The 16,321-nt window shown below is 42.7% G+C and overlaps 1 protein-coding gene across 1 annotated transcript in view; it reads right to left on the reverse strand.

Annotated features, from left to right (window-relative positions):
* Window positions 1–466: 466 nt before the first annotated feature.
* The window catches only part of LOC143301160 (DNA damage-regulated autophagy modulator protein 2-like), a 17,987-nt gene continuing 2,132 nt past the window's right edge, over window positions 467–16,321 (reverse strand). The window contains exons 2-5 of the mRNA XM_076615241.1: window positions 8,939–9,107; window positions 7,034–7,092; window positions 3,783–3,926; window positions 467–1,956 (exon numbers count right to left, since the gene is read on the reverse strand). Coding sequence (XP_076471356.1) covers window positions 1,903–1,956; window positions 3,783–3,926; window positions 7,034–7,092; window positions 8,939–9,107 — 426 coding nt within the window. The 3' untranslated portion in view covers window positions 467–1,902. The remainder of the gene's footprint in view (window positions 1,957–3,782; window positions 3,927–7,033; window positions 7,093–8,938; window positions 9,108–16,321) is intronic.

Consider the following 16,321-nt stretch of genomic DNA (forward strand, 5'->3'; position numbering starts at 1 on the left):
ACACATCAATTTTTACACTTTACAGTGCAATTAAGTTTAACACTGTACAATCAACACTTTACAATGCATGGTGAAGAGCTATATGAATTTTAATCAATGATAAAACAACAATAATCATCATTATCACCTACGATGGAACAGACAGCGTTTAACTCCAGAATCATTATGAGTTCATGTGAGCGAACAAGCTGGGTCTGTGTTCCACAATGCGTCTTATTTGTGTGTCAGCTTATTTATTTGTTTGTGTCTGCCTACAATTCTTTATGGGTTTGAGTGAGAGAAATCATGGGATTGCGAAAAATCCTGTGTTAACAGGGTGGTTTTCTGCCTATCAGTTACTATTCATTTATGTGCATATCTACAAGCTGATCTGTGTCTATCTACAATGATTTGTGGGTGAATCGTTTGTCGTATCTATCTACTGACTCCCTTATCTAGTTGTCTGAGTCTGTCTATAGTGCTTTATGGTTATTCATTTATTTCTTTAACAAATCAGTCAATTAATTATTCTTTTATTTATTTAATTATTATTTTATTTATTCATTACTTTTGCGTGTTTATTTAGTCATTTATGGATGTTTTTGTTTTAAAGGGTGGAGAGTTTTCCGATCTCCCAGGTCAACATAATGTGCAGACCTGTTAGTGCCTGAACCCCCTTGTGTGTATACACACGCAGAAGATCAAATACGCAAGTTAAAGATCCTGTGATCCATGTCGGCGTTCGGTGGGTTATGGAAACAAGAACATAGCCTGCATGCACCACCCCGAAAACGGGATATGGCTGCCTAGATGGCGGGGTAAATAAACAAAACGGTCATACACGTAAAATGTTGCATGAGTATAATCATGTGCGCGTGACTGAAATCCGTTTGAATGACACGGGAAACGCCCAAATGGCAGCCATCAGTCGGCTCTACCCAGGTGGGCAGCCTGTTGTGCAAATGACTGCGTTTGTAAATCGCGTAGAGCTTGGTCTCCGACCGAGGATAGCCGCTATATAAGTATCCTTATGTGTAAAAGAAAACATAAGCATTAAGTCGGAAATTTCGGTGTGTGTTTGTGTCAAGTCGGAAATTTCGGTGTGTGTTTGTGTCCACACGTGCTTGTTTATATATACATGTGTGTGTGTGTGTGCGTTCGCGAACAGGAGTGTGGCCTCTGAATAAAAGCTAAATATCACGGTAGCAATCGTACTTACAAAAAAACAACCAACCAACCAACCACACACACAAAAAAAAAAATCACCAATGTACATTTCTTATCAATCCAATTTCATGTAGACCTTAAAAACTGCCTAAGTTTAACACAGCCACCGAACGTATATATATATACCAACACATCCGAAATGCGAGTGTTCAGAAAAGACACACACAAAATCAATCTCTCTCTCTATATATATATATATATTATTGCGACACAATTTGTTCAGAAGGCAAAATTGCTTTGGCACACAAGTAATAGCATTTGTAGTGCCATATAAAAACCCTCTCCCTCCCTCTTACATATGCAGAGAGAGAGAAAGAGAGCAATTATATACATAAATATTGTTCATATATAATACCATCAACAACAAAATAATGATAATAATGATCATAATACATCATCATTATTATTATTACCATCATGAGAGTGTGTACAGGGAGTGTGGGGGGAGGTGTGTGTGGGAAACCACTGTATTACATCACTGATGTCCTGTGACATCATCATCGTCGTCTTTCACCGTCACGTTTTTTTCCACTGTTGTTGTGGAGAAAGATGAGGTCACTCTAGCAGTGTGAGTGTGGAGAGGAGATGGATGATGGATCCTTCAAACGACAGGACACATGGCCCCAAACTGACGACTGGGTGACCCGTCATTTCTGATGACGATGGTGTGACGGACAGAACAGGGGAGAGAATAAATCAGACGTTGGTGGCATGGCCATTGTGGGCGTTCCCGTTGGCAATGTGACTGGTCTGGAAGAAAAAAAAAAAAGAATGAAAAGTAATGATCATACAAAAAAAAAAAAAGTGGGTGAGATGTACTTTGTGTGTGTGAGTGTGAATAACAGACAGAGAGAGAGAATGTGTGTGTAGTGCTAGTGAGTGTGTGTGTGAGACAGACAGTGAGTGTGTGTGCGCGCGATTGAGAGAGAGAGAGGGTGCATATGTGTTTGTGTGTAGAGAGAGAGAGCGCGTACATATATATATTATATATATATATATATTTAATGCTATGTGTGTGTGTTTGTGCACGCGCGCCTGTGTGTGTTAGAGAGAAATGAGAATTGCAGGAATGGTGGTGTGTGCATTTTCCGAATGGAAGACTATGCGTCAAATCATAAACCGCACGATTTTCCCAAGCTGTCAATGAATGATGCGAGATCAATCAGGAAACAAAGGCATGCATGCACGCACGCACGTAGGTATGCAACCACACACACACACACACAATCTGTGCCTCGGGGCTGTATGAATCATGAAAGAAAATGAATCCAAACTGTCTTCTGACAGCAGATGTGAACAGCTAAACCACACCGTGATTAAAATCTGGACAACTGATAGGACAAACAAGCACTGATGTTGGGAAGTAGTGCATATAAATTATGATTTACTAGAGTCCACACACTCACGCACGCACGTTATTATTAGCGCGCGCGCGTGTGTATGTGTGCGCGCTTGGGTGTGCGTTTCTGCGTGCTTCGGAGACATCGTTGGACTGAAGTTGTAATTCAATGAGTATGAACTGGTACCGTATCCTCCACACCCCAAAAGGATTAAATGTCTTTGAATTCTTCTTCTTTGAAACTTTTTGTCTGTTATGATAGGGTCTGTTGGCCTTGATCGTTTTAATAAAAATCAGTCAGTGTCAATGTCTCGGGAGGGTGCAATAACCCAGTGGGTAGAGCATTGGGGTTTGGGTTCGATCCTGGTACGGGCACATGTTGGACAAAGTGTGGAGACTTTTTTCCCCCGATATCCCAGGTCAACATATAGTTCTTGACCCCCCCGCGTGTATATACATCAGCAGATCAAACATGCACATTAAAGATCCTGTAACCCTTGTCAGCGTTCGGTGGGTTATGGAGAACGTACCCAGTGTGCAGCATATCTTCGCCGGATAACGGAGTATGGCTGCCTATATGTCGGAGGTTAAAACGGGTAAGACAGGGGAAAAAAATTCCACTCGCAGATCTGACTGAACGTTGGAAGTTGCATTCCACGAAGAAAGACGGAAAGAAAAGAAAAGGAAATTGTCTGTGTAAGCCATTTCTCCACCGGCTCAGTCCCACTGGCGGAAGTGAACGAACATGGAAAATTGCAGCCCAAGAAACCAAAAAGACAGAAAGAAAGAACTCACAAATGTGAAGGAGCATGGAAAGTTGCAGCCCAAGAAGGCAAAAAGAAAGAAAGAAAGAAGCAAAAGAAAAAGCAGAGAAAGAAAGAAAGGAATAAAAAGAGAAAGAAAGAAAGAACGACAAAAAGGAAGAAAAGCACAACAACGAAAAAATGTCCGTGTCATTGTTTCCCCGAGAGGGGGGGGTGGGGGTGGGGCTCGGGCTCACTCTGTTCCGGTGGAGCAGGACTCTGGAAAGAAAGAAAGAAAATTGTCCGTGTCATCGTTTCCCCTGGGAGGATCACCCTGTTCTGGTGGAGCAGGACTCTGGAAAGAAGGAAAGAAAGAAAATTGTCCGTGTCATCGTTTCCCTGTGGGGCTCACCCTGTTCTGGTGGAGCAGGACTCTGGAAAGAATGAAAGAAGGAAATTGTCCGTGTCATCGTTTCCCCTGTGGGGGGGCTCACCCTGTTCCGGTGGAGCAGCACTCTGGGGGCCTGCAGCGTGATCTTGGAGAAGGAGGGGTAGAAGGTGAGCAGGAAGAGCATCACCGAGATGGCCGTCATCCACTGAGACACCGTGGACACCACGTAGATGGGCTTCAGGTTGCCCTGCCACACCATGCCAACAGGATATTAATAAACAGTTGTTCATCATCAACACCACCATCCTTCTTCTTGGTACTATTATCATCATCATCCTTCTTGTACTGTTATCATCGTCATCAGTCTCAGTATTATCATCGTTATAGTCATCATCGTCATCCCTCTTCTTAGTATTATCATTGTTACCATCATCATCGTTCTTCTTTTTAGTACTACTATCATTATCGTCCCTCTTAGTACTGTTATCATTATCACCGTCATCATCGTCATTATCATCATCCTTTGTACTTTTATCATTATTATCATCATTAACATCCTTATTCTTAGTACTATTATGATCATTATCACCGTCATCATCTTTCCTCTTTTTAGTACTATTATTATCATCATCATCACCATGTACTTCTCATTCCTGTTATCATTATCATTTTCACCATCATCATCCTTTGTACTATTATCATAATCATCCTTCTTAGTACTATTATCATTGTTATGATCATCATCATCCTTCTTGGTACTATTATCATTATTATCATTTACCTTCCTAGTGCTATTATCATTATTATTATCTTCATCAACATCCTTCTTCTTAGTACAATTATTATTATAATCATCCTTAGTACTTTTGTCATTATTATTATCATCGCTATCCTTCTAAAAACTATTACCAATATCATCAGCATCATTTTCATTATCATCATCATCAATATCCTTAGCACTTGCATCATCATCATTATCCTTCTTAATACTATTATCAATATCATCATCACCCTTCTTGGCATTATTAACATTCTCATCATCATCACTGATACGAGAAAAGCGCCAATCTTCGGAGTCTTATGCACAACAGGCTGCCTACACCTAGTTCCAGCCGACTGACAGCTACCTTTAGGCGCTCATCATTCGCTACAGCACCAGCAAAATAACAGCCATTATCGTCATCATCATAAGTATCATCATTGTTATTATTACTGTCATTATCACCATTATTATCATTATCATAATTATTACAATGTCGATTGTAATGCAGCGCCTATATTCAGAATCATATGCATAACAAGTTTCCTACTTGGGTAGAATTGACTGACAGCTGCCGCTAGGCGCTCATCATTCGTTAAAGCACCAGTACAGTAACAGCCATCATCATCAGTATCATCATTATCATCATTATTATCATTGTCGATTGTAATACAGCGCCTACATTCGGAATCATATGCACAAGTTTCCTACCTGGGTAGAATTGACTGACAGCTGCCGCTAGGCGCTCATCATCATAAGTATCATCATTGTTATTATTACTATCATTATCATCATCATTATCATTGTCGATTGTAATACAGCGCCTACATTCGGAATCATATGCATAAGTTTCCTACCTGGGTAGAATTGACTGACATCTGCCGCTAGGCGCTCATCATTCGTTAAAGCACCAGCAAAATAACAGCCATTATCATCATCATCAGTATTATCATTGTTATTATTGCTGTCATTATCGTCATTATTATCATTGTCGATTGTAATGCAGCGCCTATATAAACATATAAACAACAGCCGTCAGGCGCTCTTCATTCATTGAAAACTGTTAAGAAACACGGACAATGGCAGTCGCTTTTTTATAGGCACTACATTATCAACATAAGTACACTGTAGTTGTTTCCGAGGACAAACGAATACAAACAACGTCAAGCCATTTTCAACAACGGACAAACGAGTACGCTAACTGGTGTTCTTTGAACAAAATGCAAACAACGTTAAGCCAGTTGTTTAAACAACAAACAGGTGCAACTATCATCGTTCTTCGGAAGAAACTTGAGGGTTTCGAGTGGAAAGCCATTGTCAACAACAACTGCACAAACTGTTCTTCCTCTGTATGACAAAGCGACGCAATTTTCAAAGAAGTGCACTAACCAAAGGGACACAATTTTGGTCCATAAACGACATGAAATAAAGAGCAGTTGCCCCCAAAGCTGGGACTATGAAGTCTGCTCACATTTCCCCGATAAAAAAAATGGAACCATGAAGAGCAGAATGCATGAACTTCATCCCCTTACATGTCGTTGTTTTTTTTGGTGTCTATGATAAAAGACTACGCTCGTTGTATCATTTTACAATGATGAGGAAAGGAAAAAAAAAAAAAAAAAAAAAAAAAAAAAAAACCCCGAACAAGTACCCCCCCCCCCTTCTCCAAACCAAACTGCATTATTAAACAGCTCGCACTCACAACACACTTTTCGCAAGCACTTCACTGCACCCCACCCTCTCTATCTCTCAATCGCTCTCTCTGCCTCTTACTCTCCCGTACCCCGACAAAGAACAACAGAGAAAGAATGCACAGATCTATCACAAACAAACCTTATTTTGTTTTATTCCACAACAGATGGGAAGGGGATGTAAGCTTTGGGAAGAGGAGGAGGAGGGAAGAGTGATGGGGAAGTGGGAGGAGGACGAGGAGGGGAGAGTCAGAGGTTAAGGACAGGGGGTTGGGGGTTGGCAGAGGAAAAGGCCAGAAGGGTATGAAGAAAGGAGGATGGGCGTTTGAATTGGTGAATCCGTTCACTCTTTTACTTATTATATATCTGCGTGCACACACACACACACACACACACACACAAGCGGTAGATCGATGGATAAGGTAGAGAGCCCCGGCAGGTTTTCGTTCGGGTTGCCTACCCGGTTTCAAATATGAATTCCCAGTTGTTGTTTTTTTGTTTTTCTTTTCTTTCATTGGCTTATTTCATATGGAGTACACACACACACACACACACACACACACACGCGCGCGCGCGCGCGCATCAACAGGTGCACAGCACGCGCAGAGTATGAGGAAGAGATAGAAAAAAAAAAAAAGAAGTTGAAGGGCCGGGAAGAAAGAGAGAGAGGGGGATTGAGAGAGAGAGAGGGATTGAGAGAGAGAGAGAAATAAAGAGTGAGAGAAAGAGACAGAGACAGAGAGATTCAATCAGACATGTTTGCGGGGGTGTCTCTACGTTGTCTGCGTGAGTTTGTGGAGGCGTGAATGTGTATCAGTGAATATGTTTGTCTGTGCATTCAAGCGCGCGTGGGGGTGGGGGGTGGGGGTGGGGGGAGTTGAGATGGAAGGGGAAGGCACTCACCTCTTTCGTTCCGTGTTTAAAGTGCTCTTTCAACTTCAGCGTGCCTTTGCTGGCTATGTCTGAGGCGGAAGTCAAGGTTAATCTTAGTGGTAACTGATAACAATAATAACAATTACGACCTTTAGTCATTTAAATTACTATGATTACTCTTCTATCATCATCAGTGTCATCATTATTGCTATTGTTATAATTCTTCTTCTTAGGAGTAGGGTGGTGGTGGTAGTAGTAAGTAGGCAGGTAGGTCCCGTCGCTAAGTAATGCTGTAAAACAATGGCTGGCGGACCACATTTTTATCACTTTTCACTTTTCACTTAGGCATAGAAAGTGCTATACTGCACACATTGCTTCCTTAGGCTACAAGTGTGTGTGTGTGTGTTTAAGCAGGCAGCTCCCGCCAATAAGACCATGAATATAAAAGCGCGGATCAACAGAATTAACGCGAGTTGTGAAGCCAATGCTCTGACTGGTCACCAGGAAAGCAAGCCACGAACTGGCCGTCCCAGGCTGAACTGGCTGGCACACTCAACCATAAAATCAACGGTTCGGGGCGCCCCTTCTGGTATGGTAGAATTCAGGATTAAACATCAACTTCCACGCAGACTAAGTCTCGTTTAAATATTTTTTCAAATACCTTTGTTTGTGTTCCTTTCATTACTCTGTTCGTCCTCAACTCTTACATTTTAACAACTACCGTAATTCTACGGTCTAGCCCGCCATTAAGGTAGAATTAACTCTTATCATAATATTATGTATGATAGTCAGTCGTGCACTACAACCATCAGAACAGCAGAGAAAAGGTAACTATCCCGACTAAATGGGCTAGAATCTGATTGTGGTGGAGAGTGTCTTGCCCAAGTTATAATCCTCACTCTCTCGGGCAAGAGGGCTTAGATCTAAACCCAGTCGGCGTTGGAATGATCCCAAAAAGGGCCAGCTATCCCCCAAAGCTGCAGCACTAAGAGCTAGTGCAATGTTGTCTCCCCCAAACCTGCAACACTAAGTGTCAGTGATATGCTGTCTCCCCCCAAAGCTGCAGTACTGAGTCAGTGCAATGTTACCTCCCCCTAAAGCTGCAGCACTAAGAGTCAGTGCAATGTTACCTCCCCCTAAAGCTGCGGCACTAAAAGTCAGTGCAATGTTACCTCCCCCTAAAGCTGCAGCACTAAGAGCCAGTGCAATGTTGTCTCCGCCCCCCCCCCCCCCCCCAAAGCTGCAGCACTAAGAGCTAGTGCAATGTTGTCTCCCCCAAACCTGCAACACTAAGAGTCAGTGATATGCTGTCTCCCCCCAAAGCTGCAGCACTAAAAGTCAGTGCAATGTTACCTCCCCCTAAAGGTGCAGCACTAAGAGTCAGTGCAATGTTGTCTCCCCCCCCATCCCCTAAAGCTGCAGCACTAAGAGTCAGTGCAATGTTGTCTCCCCCCCTCCCCTAAAGCTGCAGCACTAAGAGTCAGTGCAATGTTGTCTCCCCTAAAGCTGCAGCACTAAGAGTCAGTGCAATGTTGTCTCCCCTAAAGCTGCAGCACTAAGAGTCAGTGCAATGTTGTCTCCCCCCCCCCCCATCCCCTAAAGCTGCAGCACTAAGAGTCAGTGCAATGTTGTCTCCCCCCCTCCCCTAAAGCTGCAGCGCAAAGAGTCAGTTCAATGTTGTCTCCCCCCCCCCCCTAAAGCTGCAGCACTAAGAGCCAGTGCAATGTTACCTCCCAGTTTGAGTGGGTTTTTTTTTTAAGTCCTTCACGAAAGTATAATTATTATAAGCTGTAAATGAATTCCTACTGCAGTGGAAAATCCATTGATCAAACAGTTCAAACCAAGTCCTTCACGAAAGACTATAGGCTGGAAAAGAATTTCCTACTGCAGTGGAAAAAACTACGGAACAAACATCTGAAACTAGAACAAGGATACAGGTCAGAAGGCACGCAGACAGTAGGATGCTGTTGGCGAGCTGCACGTAGGTGACGCACTCCTTCCGGTGATGGCGCCAGGACAGTGACGTCTGGATCCAGCAGTACACCAGGCCCATGAGCAGCGCCAGAATCGCCCCCGCGTAATGGATGGGTTTGATACCGCTTGTCTGAAAAAGAAAGAGATATATATAGACAGACAGACAGACACACAGACACACAGAGACAGAGAGAGAACGAACGAATTGAATCTAAGAGAGAGAGAAAAGAAAAACAAACACATCGATCTCTCACATATTCTCGATCTCGTTCCTTCCTCAAGGGATAAGTTGCTTTCATGTTACCATATATATACACATATACGCACACATATATATATGTACACACACACACATATATATATATATATAGAGAGAGAAAGATGATGCCCTTGCCTGAAGAAGCTGTTATACAGCGAAAATTTGCTGTTTTTTTTAATTGAATTGCAAGTTTTAAAGACATGCCAAGAGTACTGTTGTTGATATTTTATTTTACTTTATTTTACCGGTTTCGGTATTTACCTCAATTCTTTCTGTACGGAGCGGAGCCCAAGAGAGTGTGAGTTCTTATATATATATATATATATATATATGAGACAGAGACAGAGAAGCGATACAAATATTGAGGCTTGGCATAATTGATATTGCGAGGTTACAGTTATGCTGTGTAAGATAGCCTTCGTGCGCGCTGTGTGTGTGTGTGTGTGTGTGTGTGTAACCTTTGTCCTAGAAGTCTACAACGACTGGGCCAAGACACATCCCCATTCCATCCATTCCATTTCTTATCAGTCTTAAGTTGTCAGTGTTTTGAGCAGTTCCATCACAAAGGGTCGTTTGTGGTTTTTTGTCTGTTGAAGCACTCAGTCGTATAATATATACACAACACTATTATCGTTGTTGATTTTTTCTTTCTTTCTTTCTTTGGTGAAGATTCTCTGATAAATCCATTCTACCACAGACACTTTGCTGCTTACGAAGCTAGGAATCTTGCAGTTTCGAATAAACACCTGTTTGGCCAAAAAAACCATAATCATAAATATTTCATTCAGGAGTGGCCGGGATCCCTTAATATGGATCACCGCGCCCCCCTCCCACCACCACCACCAGCCCCCCACCCTCCCTCCCGTTTCCCGAGCCAACCCAACCCCCCAACCCCCCCCCACCCAACCACATCCCTTTTCTTTTCTCCTCTCTCTGCGATCTTTAAACCCCCGGAAGCGTCAAAAACCTTTTAACCCCTTGACAAGCACGACATCCTTGCGCCTGAACCCCCTTCGTGTGTATACGCAAGCAGAAGGTCATATCATATACACACGTTAAAGATTCTGTAATCCACGTCAGCGTTTGTGGGTTATGGAAAACAAACAAACAAAAAAAACACCAAAAAAACATACCCAGCATGCACACCCCCGAAAACGAAGTATGGCTGCCTACATGACGGGGTAAAAAACAAGAAAACAACAACAGTCATACACGTAAAAGCCCACTCGGTGTACATACAAGTGAACGCGGGAGTTGCAGCCCACGAACGAAGAAGGAGAAGAAAAACCCCTTCACTTTTAAGCCTCGGTCAGCTGAGACCAGTGTAGCGCTTGAAAAGTTGGTTTTTGGGTTTTTTGTTTTTTTTTTGGTCTTTTTGTTTTATTTTGTTTTTTTTTAAAAGAAGAAGGCTACTACTCTGGGGTGGTTCCAGGGGGTTCGGTGAGGGAGAGGGTGTGTGGGGGGGGGGGGGGGGGGGGGGGGGGGGAGTCGGGATTAGGGAGGGGGAGAGTAAATATTCTTGTCGGGACTCGAACCGGAGGACTAAGGTAAAATGGATATGTACGCATTCATTCAGTTCAGCACACGCACACACACACACACGTGATTACATACGTACATACATACATACGTGCGCATGATCACACACACACACACATCCATACACACACAACACACGCGCGCGCGCACACACACACACACTGGGTGTGGAGAGTTGGTTGGGGGGGGGGGGGGGGTCAGACGTGTGGAGGAAGTGGGGGTGTATTAAGAAGAAGAGAAGAAAAAACACTACTGAAAAAAAAAGGAAAAAAAAGCTACCAGTGGAGAAGTAAGGCATTGGGCGACGGAGGACTCATCAGTCATACTACCAATAAAAAGAGATTGCAATATCAATCGTTCAGATGTTTGTAGTGACGGCTGAACGTTTTTTTGTTTCTAAACATAAAATCTTCTTCTTCTCTTCTGCTTCGTTCGTGGGCTGCAACTCCCACGTTCACTCGTATGTACACGAGTGGGCTTTTACGTGTATGACCGTTTTTACCCCGCCGTGTAGGCAGCCATACTCCGTGTTCGGGTGGTGTGCATGCCGGGTATGTTCTTGTTTCCATAACCTAACCGAACGCCGACATGGATTACAGGATCTTTAACGTGTCGTATTTGATATTCTGCTTGCCGTATACACACGAAGAGGGGTTCAGGCACTAAGCAGGTCTGCACATAATTATGCTGACCTGGGAGATCGGGAAAAATCTCCACCCTTTCAGTTTTACCCAGCAGGCGCCGTTACCGAGATTCGAACGCGGGACCCTCAGATTGAAAGTCCTACGCTTTAACCACTCGGCTATTGCACTCATAATAAAATCAACATCCACGAGCAGACAACGACCAAACAATCATACTGTACAAAAAGAGAAGGAAAGAAGAACAAGAGAGGCAAGGCCTTCAAGACTCACTTGTGATACACTTTTTAAAAAAATCCAAGCTTTTTATGTATCGAGTATAATTTCAAAATGTAATGTTTAAGATGAGAAAGATCAGTTTAAAGCAAATTAAGTCCCCTAGCATTAATTATAGAGTAATTTCCCTTTTTTTACAATCTGCACCAAAACGTTTGCAAAATAAATTAAACTTCCATGCTCAGCAAAAGAAGTTCCTGTTTGAACAAAAAATGATGACTGCTTTTGTTGTTGGGTCAGAATATGAGATCAAAGTGCCAAGTTTAGAGAAAGCAAAAAATATAAATATAACAGTAAATGCAGTTTGCATATAATTAGGCTTCATTTTTTAATTTATTTGTGCCCATCCCAGAGGTGCAATATTGTTTTAAATAAGATGACTAGAAAGAACTGAATTTTTCCTATTTTTATGCCTAATTTGGTGTCAACTGACAAAGTATTTGCGGAGAAAATGTTAAAGTTTAACACGGACACACACACACACAGACAACCGAACACCGGGTTAAAACATAGACTCACTTTGTTTACACAAGTGAGTCAAAAAAGAAGAAAAAAAGGAAAAACATATCACGCGGAGCTACATAAACAGAAAGTAAAAGACACACACCGACTACCAACACGAAACCCTTCCATGGATTATTTTCCAAGCAACGTCAGTGTTGTTCTTCCGTGCAAAAACTTAACCCGGGGAGGGGAGGTGAGTGGAGGAAAACAATAGCTCTGTGCCAAGTACAAGTGATCAAAAGTTATATGGAAAGTTAAAAGAGTATCCATTGCTGCTCTCCAGGGAGTAATAATATTATTGATCAGCATTCTGCTCCCCAACTTCCTCAAATGCATATCAAAAACACTGCTGAGGGAATAAACAAACAAACAAAAAAAAGCCTATCAGGGAGGATACGAAACGAATCTGGTTTTCATATCTACCCACAAATACACACATATATATACATACACAGACATACATAAACACACACGAACATGCGCGCACACACACATCCATACACACACAGACAGACAGACAGCCGCGCGCGCGCGCAAACACACACACACACAGGTCTACGTCTACAATATAAATCAAATCATTGCTATCCGTGATTCAAACACAGTTCTTAAAATACCAGAACTGTCACACACACGTACGCCCTTCTCTGTGTGTGTTTGTGTGTGTTTGTGTGTGTAGGTACTAGGTGTGTGTGCGTGTGTGTGTGAGCGCGCTACAAATCACTTTTTGGTAAAACACCCGGCAAAAAAAAAAAAAAAAAATCCTGCGTAGGCGCTGTCACATAAACAAGATGTCTTCCAAGAAGTGGCTGTTTCATAAATTGATTTAGTTTAATGGTTTCTTTCACTAGTTAGCAGTTTTGTGTTCTAAGAGAGAGAGAGAGAGAGAAGCAGGAAGACACAGAGACAGAAACTAAAAGAGAGAGAGAGACAAGAGACAAAGACTGACAGAGAGAAATTCAAAGTGTCGCTTTGTTACGTGCTCGAATCACCTGCAATTTTGCGCACCTATTGCAAACGTTTATTCCACACACACACACACACACGAACACAACACCCCCCACACCCAACCACCCACACAGATTTTTTTTTTTTTTTTTTATACCGTATCAGTCCTTTTTACACCAGAAGTCTCCTCAACAAGAACATAATGTTACATAATACAGACGAGTCCTTTGTGACTTATCTCTTATAAGGCGCAGCAGAACCAGCGTTTCCCCCCCCCCCCCTCCCCCCAAAGCGTAAAATTAACCCAGTGTGCTTGCCCGCCTAACTGCGTCTTAACTTGAAAATATCCGGCTTTTTTGGTGGGTTTTTTTTTTTTTTTTTTTTTTTTTTTTTTAGTTTTTTTTCATCACCAAGACATATCATTTAGGAGGAACAGAGGCAAAACGGGTGAATATTATGGGGTAGGTAGGGAGGGAGGAAAGAAAAGGGAGGGGAGGTGGAGGGGCGGGCTGGAATGGGGTGTGAAGATTAAATATAACGCTTCGTATATTTTAAAAATCATCCTTTCCCGTCCAGATCTTTTCTTGATAAGAAGGCACCTGCACGTGCGTACGGATGTAATGTGAGACCTCCCGGACAAAAAAAACACACAAAACCCCCCCAAAAAAAACCACATCCTGCATCATACGCACATGCGCACGTGCGTGAACACAAACACAAAACACAGACATACATTCTCTCTCTCTCTCTCACACACACACACGCGCGCGATGAAAAAACACATGCACACACACACACACATACAGAGGAAACACACACACAGAGGAAACACACACACACACAAACACACACACACTAACACACGCGCGCGATGAAAAAACACATGCACACACACACATACAGAGGAAACAAACACACAGAGGAAACACACACACACACGATGAAACGCACACACACACACGCATAGGAGGAAACAGACACACACACACACACACACACGAGGAAACACATACACGCGATGAAAAAAAAACACATACACACACCTCCCCCCCCCCCCCCCCCCCCCCACATACACACACCAACACACACACACAAACTATAAAACACACACACATTGAGGGGTATCAGAAAGGACGAAAATCACCTCCTTCCTTCCGCATAGCAAACATACACCTATGCACACCATCCTCTGGTTGACACACACACACAAAGCGATAGACATTATGAGAAGGAAAATAAAACAGGAACCAGAGGAAACGCAGAACTTGAAGAAGGCTTGCATATCACGATAACCCCAGAAATCTCTCCGTGCACAGTTGTTCTTGTTTGTGCAAACTAAGTATATTGTGTTTTTGTCTTGTTTGTCTAAACATTATATATGTTTTTTTTCTCGTTAGGGCAAACTCTGTGTGTGTGTGGTGTGTGTGTGTACGTTTGTGTGTGTGTGTGCACGCACGTATCCGCGCTCGTACGTTTTATTATTGTGCCCTCCACCCCAACCTTCCCCCAAAGGGTATCGTCACACTACTGTTATATTTTAGCTCTCTTGGCTTGACTGTCGACAGAAGATGTTCAGAGCATCTTAATTCGAATTCCAAATACCCTGCAGGTTTTCTCTGTCATCACGTCGGCTTTTCTGTTTGATGTCTAGGCTGATAATAACTTCTTTTTTTCTCTCTCTCTCGGGTGTTCCCTTTGGAGAGGAAAAAAAAGAAAGAAGAAAAATAGGGTAGTGGGTCGAAAGTTTCGTTCGCTTTTGTGTTTTGTTTGTTGTTGATTGATTTTTTTTCTCTTTTTCTCCCACTTAATTCTACATTGTACAGGATTACAGGGCAAACTAGGGAAGAGAGAGAGAGGGGGGGGGGGAGACAGACAGACAGACACACAGAGAGGGAGAGAGAGAGAGGGAGAGTATGCGCGCGCGTGTGCGTGCGTGTGTGTGTGTGTGTGTGCGCGCGTGTGTGTACGTGCGTGTGTGTGTATGCGGCGTGCGGCGTGATGCGTTCGTTCGTGCTTCAGTTTTACATGCCTTCAATTTCAAGTCAAGTGACATTAGACGTTGTGTGTGCGTGCGTGCGTGTGTGTGTGTGTTGTGTGGTGTGTGTGTGGGGGAGTTGGGGGGGAGGTTAACGCGTGCAAGCACGTGCGTGTCTCTGTCTGATCCCATCTTCAAAAGCAAAGGTATTTGACACATTCTTCTCTGGCTTATGTCACGACGATAGACTAATGCCGGTGGGAGGATAACGACGAAGTTATATGATGATGATGATAATGGAAAATCACTTTTGTAACAAAACAGTACTCTACTTTTCCAATGTACACCGTCCAAAATAGACTTAGTAAACATTGAACAGAAGTAAACGAATCAACACAATGCCTCCGTCACTACTCAGTGTTACAATGTATATCCCACACAACACAACACAGTGCGCGCGCGCACACACACACACACACACACACACAGAACCCCCACACCCTACACACATACACATACATGCGCGCGCACACACACCATACGAACATCAACACATACACCCCTACTGATGAACACACCCACCAACCACATTATGCTCAAGACACCCACATTACACTACAATCACACATTACACTAAACACTTCCACCCACACACATTACACTACACCCCCCACCCCCCCCCCCCACACACACACACACTACACACAAGTTTCAAGTTTTAATTATCCTTTCTCTCCTATTGGAGTATGGAGGATTACTGCGAAATAATTTTTTCATACCCAGAACAAATATTTCCAAATACACAACAATGTCACATAAAAGTTGAGAAAACACAAATGTCTTTTAACTCCAAAAGTGTAGCTAGGCAACATTTGCAAATCTAATCAGCTAAAATGACTTTTTTTGCCTCCTTTGAGCATATTACAAAAATTAAAAACCGATTTTGGAGACAAATATTTTTTAGGAACAGATCTATTTCGTAACTGATCATAATAGGGACATTCCATTATAAAATGAAACTCATCACCAATCACAGACATGTTACAAACCTTACAAAGCCGTAACTCTCGTGGTATGCCTTTGTGTCTCCCTGTTTCTATATCCAGCTTATGATTACTACACACACACACACACACACACACACACACTCGCATATCACAAACAACACTTTCCTCAACCCAACGTGTTGGAAATACGATCCC

This window comes from Babylonia areolata, chromosome 27 (assembly GCF_041734735.1).
Source record: "Babylonia areolata isolate BAREFJ2019XMU chromosome 27, ASM4173473v1, whole genome shotgun sequence".
NCBI classification, from domain to species: Eukaryota; Metazoa; Mollusca; class Gastropoda; order Neogastropoda; family Buccinidae; genus Babylonia; species Babylonia areolata.